Source organism: Xiphophorus hellerii, chromosome 3, assembly GCF_003331165.1.
Source record: "Xiphophorus hellerii strain 12219 chromosome 3, Xiphophorus_hellerii-4.1, whole genome shotgun sequence".
In the NCBI taxonomy this organism is placed as follows: Eukaryota; Metazoa; Chordata; class Actinopteri; order Cyprinodontiformes; family Poeciliidae; genus Xiphophorus; species Xiphophorus hellerii.
In genome coordinates, this window is record NC_045674.1 from 28,052,028 (window position 1) to 28,061,817 (window position 9,790).

At 39.3% G+C, this 9,790-nt stretch overlaps 1 protein-coding gene across 6 annotated transcripts; it reads left to right on the top strand.

Moving 5' to 3' along the window:
• The first annotated feature begins 5,506 nt into the window (after positions 1–5,506).
• Positions 5,507–8,983, top strand: LOC116714034 (uncharacterized). 6 transcript variants are annotated; one of them, XM_032554366.1, is made up of 4 exons: positions 5,507–5,766; positions 6,664–6,933; positions 7,292–7,297; positions 7,609–8,983. In XM_032554366.1, exons 2-4 carry the CDS (start codon positions 6,670–6,672, stop codon positions 8,299–8,301), a joined length of 963 nt encoding a protein of 320 aa, XP_032410257.1. In that variant the 5' UTR covers positions 5,507–5,766; positions 6,664–6,669; the 3' UTR covers positions 8,302–8,983. The 6 variants fall into 6 exon arrangements, with proteins under 6 accessions (XP_032410257.1, XP_032410243.1, XP_032410260.1 ...); XM_032554369.1 differs by lacking the exon at positions 5,507–5,766 and adding an exon at positions 6,010–6,115; XM_032554352.1 differs by having other exon boundaries at positions 6,664–6,911; positions 7,202–8,983.
• Positions 8,984–9,790: the final 807 nt, after the last annotated feature.

The window sequence follows — 9,790 nt, forward strand, 5'->3', positions numbered from 1 at the left end:
TCTCTCCTGAACTGTGGGATCTTCCCGACTTATTCAAAGCGACCAGAGGATTGATATGAACCCAAAAGCACAATGAGCGACGGTCAGCTGAGAGGAGCGACTCGTGTGCTGCTGCTGCTTCTGCTGCTTCTTGTGTTCTTCGTCTTTGTTTGCCAAGCACATGGCTCAAAGCTAGGAGTCAAAACACTGGGTGGGCAAAAGGCCGGAATGAGACAGGAAATAAAAAAAAAAAATTCAACAAATAGTTTATATATCACGCTTAGAAATCACACACCAAAAACATGGAAGGGGAGCTGCTTTATGGGCTGCACCGGCTGACAGGAGGAGCGGCGGTGAATAAAGGAAGATGGAAAAAAAAAAGATGGGAGTAGAAAGAAAAACGTGCCCTTCTGCAAAGACAGGGCCGGGGGGGGGGGGGGGGGGGGGGGGGGATGAGATAAAAGAAGGCAGAGCGTTTTTAGAGGAAGCTCCTCCGACAGAGCCCATCTCCAGCTGTCACAAATCATTTCTGCTCGGGAAGTGAGGGGAGGCGAAATGTCAAAAATATTTGAATAAATTGCACAGAAGCCTGTTGAGAGAGGAGCGCTGCGGTGAGAGGGGGTATTGTTGGTGCCGATGGGGTGGAGAGGGTTGGGTTGGGTGGGGGAGAGGGAGCACCAGACCGGAGGGGTTGGGGTTGCATGTGAAACAACCCTCGCCGGCCTCCAGACACACAGAGGAAAAAATCAAACGTTCGCCCACTGCAGTGATTTTGGAGCAGTTTATACTGACAGCTGTTATAAGCAATCTTTGTATTTAGTCTATCTACAGACTGTATGCAGGATTAGAGCTCATTTTTGGGGGCTTTTAAATTTGTTTTTTTTCCCATGTCTTCCATGAAGTATACTACACAACCTTAACATGTATAGTATACTTATTTCATATAGTTTAAATGTGAAATAAATCAATATTTTTTTTTAATCAGAATTTCGACTTTTGGGTCAACTCACTTTCCAGCCTCAGTTTAACTTTCTTTACAAGAAAAAAAACTAAGCAGAGGTAAATCATAACTAGTTCACTGTTCCCCAGTTATCTTGAATAAGAGGTGTCTTAAAGGGATGGCATTATGTAATTTCCAGCCACAGTGTCAATTTATAGCACAATCAACCAGCAATTGATATAAAAATGCTACATCAAATCAGACCTCAGGTGATTTAAAAAAAAAACAACTAACAACAGTATTTTAATGTTTATTCTGGGAGCCAATGAAAGGACTTTAGAACTGGGGTGATGTGCTCCATCTTCCTGGTTTGAGGAAGCGTTCTGTTTGAATTTCCCCAAGTCTTGTTGGGACTTTGCTCCTTTATTCAGAAGAAGACCCGACTTTGTAGCTGTCTTTATGTGGCTCTGAAAGGTTCAGGCCTGAGTCCATCTCAAGATTTCAGATTTCGGGCCCGACTTCTAGTTTCCAGCTGTAATTACTGAAGCTGTGCGTCGACTCTAGAGATTATCACTTCGGTTTCATTTCGGCACACCCACACATTGATCTGTTCGGAGCATTTCTTCATTGCTGGGATGGGTTCACAGTCACCTGGTCACACTGTAGGATTCAATTGATGATCTGATCGACATTTAAATGTAACAAAAAAAGCAAAAGCAGAAGAGAAATTTGAGCAGGTGATTGATTTTTTTTAAATATATATATAGGTACGGTACTATAAGTGCAGATGGCCTCCTAAACCCACGCCGAGACATTTGTCGCTGATTTCTTTTTTCTCTCTTGCGTTGCATTTATCCCTACAGGTCTGAACTGTAGCCAACACTATTGTGCTGTTAGTTTTGTTCAATTTCCTGCTGGCCTTTTGATGAATATTTATCATACAAACCGTGGCGGTTTAGGGGGGTGGGAGAGGCGAATTCAGGACAGGTTACCATGATAACGGGTCTGATGGTGCTTTATTGTTTAATGTCTCTGAATGCATGTTCTCTATCAGGCCGAGTGCATCTCCTCTCTTTGTTCAGATCGTCCCCCGGGGTGCATCAGGAGTCGCGGGGTCAGTGTCTCCTCTGTTTGCCGCCGAGCTCACCAACACCGTATTTAATTAGGCCTCTAATCAGCCACTAAACACACAATAAAAGGAGACAATGTGTATCTGTTTACTTTCCTCTCAGCACTCCGACACACATGGTCTTCATATTTGCATGTATAGCTGGTTCAAAAAGAGAAGGGGGGGGGGAAAAAAAAATCATTTATCAGAGAGAAAGATCAAGGTCATGGCTCCTCTTCACACTCGATTCCCTGAAACCAATTAAACTGTCGGTCGGTGAAGTTCAGTTGGAGGACACGGGCGAGAAACAATGGCAGATGACAGCTCCTCGCCGCTATCTCGGCCGGGTTTTTTCTCGCGGCGGTAATTATATTTGCAAATTCTGTCGCCGAGACTTAAAAAGTCGGGGAACTTTTGCAATCAGCCGGAAACGGCCCAAACGTGCCGGTGACTGAAATGATCAGTGTTCATGAGAGCCAAGAGCCGCGGAGGTGAGAGGAAGACCTGAATTAAATCATCCCCACTGAAAATCAGACCTGGGGTTAATATCCTTAGTTCACTCAAGTATCGGTGTGCACTTTTCGTGGCGGCTGTGTGTTGTGGGTTTTGTCAGGACACACAAGACACACACGTTTGGGCTTACAATTAGACATCAACAAAAAAAAGAAGGAAAAATATCAGCTAATGAAAAACAACATAGGAAAAAAAGGAGCTTTTTTTATGTCAATAATCTGCACAAAAAAAAAAAGAAAAACAAACATAAAAAACACAACCGCTTGCTATTTCCTCATAAATTAACCCAGAAGTTGGTGCTTTCTGACGGTATGCCTGGCACTGACTCGAGCGAGTTAGTTGTACTCCACTTCTTACGACTCAGTATTTCAAATGAATTCATTTGTGTCGAACTGTGTAGAAAGTATTGTGAAGAGGAAACGTCTGTAGAAGGGAATATGCTTGAAAGTCTGCTGAATGTTTGGCTCCTGACTCGGCGGTAAGAACAAACCTGTTTCTGTTCCCGCAAACAACGCTCAAAATCACCAAACAGTCGAATACAACAAAGATGCAGCTGTAAGAGTAAAAATGTGACGAATCAAAGTGTTAAACTATTACCGATCTGAAGTTATTGAGAGAGGGAGGCTTGTTCAGGTGAGGAACTGTCTCATTCTCCAAAGGTCACTCTCTGATGTATTTGGAATGAATTTGTACACTGCTGAACTTGCTGTACTAGTTTGCATCTGGTAGATAAAAAAAAAAAAATCACACTAAGAGAAAAAAAAATAAAATAACCAGAACTGTATGGCATTTGAAAAATGTAATATCACATTCTTCTTCTACAGCAGCTTAAAAAAGTATTCATACCCTTCAGTCGTTTTCACATTTTGCCACATTTTAACCACAAACCTCCATGTGGTTAAAATGTGGTTTAATGTGATAAACCAACACAAAGTCTTGCACAAACTGATCAGTAAGATTTGGCGCTCAGCTTCCTGCCGCATGTGACATTTTGCAGGTAGACCTAAAAGTCAACCTTTGGTCCCATTTGGCCAGAACACCTTGTTCCAGATATTCTCTCTGTCCCTCATATGGCTTGTGGCAAACCTCAAAAGAAACTTCTTATAGTTTTCATTCAATGATGACAGCCTCCTGCCATCTCTTCCATAATGGACAGACTTTCTGACTGTATGATTGATATTTGTCCTGTCACTCCTTCCACCTGAGCTCCGGCTTTCTGTGGTTGATCCAGAATTACGTTGGCTGTTAGCTGCAGGTCTGATGTGACGTTTGTAAAGTAACAAGAGAAAAAATAGGGTTTAATTTATCAAAATACCATTCACTGATTTATAATTGTCTCAATTTCAACCTAAATATTTAGCTAGGTTGCTAGCTAGCTAAACATTTAGCTATAGCTCAGACAAAATATTTAGTTAGCAAGCTAAATATTTGAAGCTAAACATTTATTTAGCCACGAAGGTATTTAGTTACCAACCAAGTAACTCCAAACTAAATATTTAGTTAGCTAGCTAGATATTTAGTGTAAATAACCACATGTGTTTTTATGACAGCAAATTTGAATGTATTTTGCCAGTAATTTTGATGTTTGAGTGGTGAAGCCCTTGACTTCTGGTTTGAGCTGTATACTTTTATTTTTTGAACTTTTGAACACTTTTTGTGTAGTGCAGTTAGTTTGTTTTCTCTCAAATAGAGCAGTTAGTAAAGCAGTTACAGCCGTTAATACGACACTGTTTTTCACAGAGCAACAAGAAACATTGCTTCATACTGGCTGCCCCTCCGACGAGTCAAAAGGTGTGTTGATTGTAAAAAGTGTTTACGTTTTCAGACTATTTTTTTATTTTATTTTTTTTAAACTATACAGTCTTTTTCTTCCACTTCACTGCTTTATCCTGTTATGTGTGGGTCTGTTATATGAGATATATTTTGGCAGACATCACCATTTTTTTTTTATACTTTCCAGTGCTTAACACTTAGCAAACCAAGTGTATTCTTGTTTTTGCTCACTTTTCACAGCTCAACTTTTGGAGAAATTGCTTTTACAAACACGCCCTTCCTGAGGTCTGTGTAGGACAGTCTTACAGAAAAGCGAAGCCGGAGAAAGCCGTGTAATACTTTCAGGTGTAAAAAAAAAAAAACACATCACAAATTGCTCTTTCATTTCCGAGTATCGAAGTAAAACAGAACACCGGCAACAAAGCAGGGCTGCTGCTTTCTCCATCTAAATGAGAATAACCAAGCGCGGTGCTTCACATGCGCAACAACCAGCTTTCATGTGTCCAAGCGAAAGAAAAAAAAAAAAATAGAAGGAGAGGGTGGTGTGGGTGGGGGCTTGAAGGGGAGGTACAGCAGACTTATTATTTTCCTGCCTTTTACCAGCTGGGGCATAAAAAGAACGTACAGAGGGTGTGTCGGTGCATGGGTGTGCATTTATGTGTGTGTACATGTATCTGTTCAGGCACTTGTGTGTGCGTTCATCTCCCATTTGCATTTGAGTGAGCCTGGCCGTGTGCATATGTATGGGTGGCACAGTGGACCAGAACAGAGCTCTGACAGTAGCAGAGCTGCTGCTCGCTGATGCCTGCCTGGAGGAGCTGACAGCAGCCTGGCCTGTCAATCAGGGTGCAGGCCCAGAAGCTCACTGCTCACATTATTCTATCTTGTTAACTCTAAATCTGTCTGGATGCTGTTTATGGGCCTTTTTTATGTATGTGTATCAGTGATTCTTGAGAATAGGGACAAAACAGGTCCCATGGATAAAGTACAAAATTTGAATAAAATATACACCAAATATATATTTTTTAAATATCTGACTAAACTAACCTGGGTCATCTGAGCACAACAATGTATGTTTTCCTGGTGTTTGCTGAATATTTTTTTATTTTAAACATTGTAGTAGGTGAATGGTGTCTGTAAAAGCCCTTGTCCTGGTGTAGAACTCAATACATTATCATAGTTTAAAAAAACTAAAATAATTATATTTAGTTGTCATAATATATTATTTTATAAGTATTCAAACAACTAACTTCATAACTATCAATGAATGCAATTAAAAGTCATTTAATGTATTTTCAAATTCAATTGAAATTGTGTCCTCAGTTTTTGTCAACACCGTCAGACATAGAAAGAATGTGAAAAAAATCAGGCATTATTGAAAGGCACCAGAAATTCTGAGGACCCCATGACCACTTCCTTTCTCTTCCTGTGCTTGGGGGGATAAGCAGCTCTGGTAAGCTTATATTATTCTTTTGTTTTTTCTTCTTTTTTATTCCTAAGTTGTTTGTCACAACCATAAAGTGTCAACACCATAAGTAACATTTTTCAAAATTTTGATGAAATTTTGTTAAATAAATGCTTAATTTTAGTATATTTTAAGGATTTAAAAGAACTGATGAGCTACAATATGGCCTCCTTCAGAATATCATCATATAAATGAAGTTAGCATGGCGTTTTGTCAACTCCGTCAGACATAGAAAGAATGTGAAAAAAATCAGGCATTATTGAAAGGCACCAGAAATTCTGAGGACCCCATGACCACTTCCTTTCTCTTCCTGTGCTTGGGGGGATAAGCAGCTCTGGTAAGCTTATATTATTCTTTTGTTTTTTCTTCTTTTTTATTCCTAAGTTGTTTGTCACAACCATAAAGTGTCAACACCATAAGTAACATTTTTCAAAATTTTGATGAAATTTTGTTAAATAAATGCTTAATTTTAGTATATTTTAAGGATTTAAAAGAACTGATGAGCTACAATATGGCCTCCTTCAGAATATCATCATATAAATGAAGTTAGCATGGCGTTTTGTCAACTCCGTCAGATGTCAACTCCATCAGATTTTTTAACTGACGGTGTTGACTCTCTTAGTGATGGTGTTGACAAATGTCACTTAAGTGTGCAGTTAATTCATTTTACTGTATTTTACATAATTGACAGCACTTCACATTCATCATGTATTTCTTTTTAAAAATGTTTCTGATTATTTTCAGCAACTTGTAAAGTTTAATGGTTTAAATTTAATACAATTTTATTAGTCCTTTAAAATTAATAAGATGTAGTTTATTTTGTAAGGGAAGGGTATGTTTATCCCATGACAAGCAGTGTACTGATGATAATTGCCTATATTTCAGGCTACAATGGCCAGAGAAAAGCTGTCAGTGGAGGAGCGCAAGAGAAGGAACAGGGAGTATCAGAAAAGAAGGAGAGAAAAAATAAATAGCCAGCCTGAGCTGAAGGAAGAGTTTTTAAGAAAGGAAAGGAAAAGATGGAGACAGAGAGTGGAAGAGGGAAAAATAAAACATATCAATAATCTGGGTGAAAGAGATAAGAGACGTAAGAGAAGACTTTGGAAGCAAAAACAAAAGGAGGCAAGAGAACGCAGAAACAGAGCAAAGGAAGGCCAGAAAAGTGTAAAATGGTCACAGTGGAAACGCGTAGAGGAGCAAACAGAAGTTGGAACTCACTTTCACACCAAACTGCAGGAATACACTGGCACCTTGTCAGAGCTTATGTGTCTCTACCAAGACAAATTAAAAAATGAGACAACCACTCATGTCCACTTGGTTCGAAATCAAACCAAGGAGTATCGGAATATGATAGCAAATTGTGATGAAAATACAGCCATTGTTCATGTTGACTTTTCTGAGGCCTGGAAATGTAAATTCAGCTCAGAAGTACAATCCTGTCACTATGGACAAAATCTCCCGCAGATCACACTTCACACAGGCATGTTCTACACTGGGCAACAAAAAGCAGGATTCTGCACAATCTCGGAGTCAAAGCGTCAGGATGCTGCAGCCATATGGACCTATATGGATCAAATCCTCACAGATATTCACATCAGATATCCGGCTATAAACACTATCCACTTTTGGTCTGATGGTCCAAGCAAACAATATAAAAATAAGAAGAACTTCTTTCTCCTCTGTGTTGTCCCGCAACGTCTGGGATTTGAGAAAGCTACATGGAATTTCTTCCCAACATCACATGGCAAAGGCGCTCCAGATGGCATTGGGGCGACGGTGAAGAGATGTGCTGACAGTATTGTGCTGAGAGGTCAGGATATCATAGATGGCAAATTATTCTTTGACAAGGTGTCCAACAGCTTAAGTGGTGTCAAGCTGCAATTTGTGACAAATGAAGATTTTCAGTCTTATGACTCTCTCCTCCTGCAAACCCTGAAATCAATTCCAGGAACAAGAAACATTCACCAAGTGCTAGCTCAGGGGAATGTCATCCATTGTAGGTTCCTTTCATGTTTTTGCGGAGAGCCACAGATTTGCAAGTGCTTCAGTCCCACCATTCACTCTTTTGGCAACACAACACAGGACCCAGATGTCCATGAAAGTTCAACCACTGCTAAAGTTCAAAATCCTCTGGAAATGCTGATGGAGGAAATGGAGAAGGAGCCGAGCAAGACACCTAAAGGAACAACAACCCTGATAGATCCTTGTGATGTCCAAAGTGAAGACTGGCTTGTTGTGATGTATGATGGAAAATGGTGGCTGGCTAAAGCCTTACAAATTGACAAAGAGCACGAAGATGTACAAGTGGAATTTTTTCATCCTCATGGACCAACTCTTAGCTTCAAGCAAAAACAAGGTCGTCGGGATATCTGCTTTGTGCCATTTTCGGATGTCCTAGTTAGGCTGAGAAAACCATCCTCACCAGTCCGCACAAGCAGCACCAGGGGTGTATACCGCATTTCACCAGCTGTTATGGATTTTATTGAAGGAGAATATGTGACACGTCTATTGCCTGGGGATTAAATATTCTGACTTTTAAGCGATTTAGAAAGATATGAATTAGTTCACAATATATTTCAAAAAGTTCTGTCGTGTATATTTTTGTTTGTATTCATCTTTTACATTTTGATTGAAAATCGTCCTGGTTGATGACTTCAGTGACAAAGGTACATTCTCAAAAATTTAGATGTTCCTTGAAATCTAAATATGGTTATTTCACATTTTTTCTTCATATCTTCACATTCTACAACATTTCAGCATTTAATTCTTCTTAAATGTCATTTCAAGTTCAGTGTTTTCTTTTTACTTACTAGTTTGTCACCACCATCAGTTTTGTGTCAACACCGTCATGTGCCGTCAACTCTGTCAGATGTAGTTTATGTTGCATTTTGTTTAAAATAATATTTATTTTGTTTCTTGATAGGCATTTGTTTGTGAAATGTCTGAATTCATGTATTTGGTGCATATGTGTTTTTTACTAATAAATGACACTGTTCATTGTGGTGATTACTTTCAAAATTGTTTTTTGTATCAATTGAACTGGAGTAATTAAATACAGACTAAATAAATGTTTAAATTGTGGTATGATTAATTTAAAAAACATGGACATAATTAAAATAATTAAGACACCACAGAGAGTAAAAATATCAGTCATAAGTTCATTAAAAAATAATTTTATACCAATTTATTTTTGTCTGATGGTGTTGACAAATTTCTCAGTCAGATCCAGTAAAAATGTAATTTAAAAGAAAATGCTGCAGCTGGGAGCCTGCACCTTAACATATTTACATTCCCAAAACATTATTTGTCATGTATGAATACATAACTTCAGGAATAAATAACATTTTTGGTGGAAGAATTTTAAAACCATTTTGTCCCTTATCTCAAGAATCACTGGTATGTGTGTGTGTGAGAGGGGGTGTGCTTGTGCATATGTGGGTGTGGTGGCTTTGCTCCCCCCCCCCCCCCCCCTCTCTCTGATGTGCTTCAGTGTTTTGGTCCTAGCTGCATGGACAGGTTCAGATGAGGATTAAACGAGGCAGATGTGAAATCTGGACTAGAGTGTGGTAAGAAAGCCAGGCCACTCTGGGAGAGTTTGGTGACTTGATAGAAATGTGAAAAACCAGCAGGAGATGCAGTTAACTGATGTTAAGCCATTAAGGAGGACTTAGTAAAAAGGTTACATCTAAATTATTGTTGTTGAATTGTTTCGTATGAACAAAACAGATTTATTTATTTCCCGGTAAACAGCTATTTCTGGCTATCTTGCACGTTCTGGTTTAGTCCTGTTACATTTTAATTCCCAATAACTATAACACATATAATTTGATGAACGTACAACTATACATGCGAATTTTCTCTTAAAGTCTGTGGTATTTTTTTCCCCGCAGCATACGAACTACGATCCCCATAATCCTTTGCGATTAAAGCTCGCCGTCCGGATGTTGACAACTCGTGTCACCTTCACAACGGGCCCGGAACTCTTAATTTTACGTACATGCGCCTAGTTAGT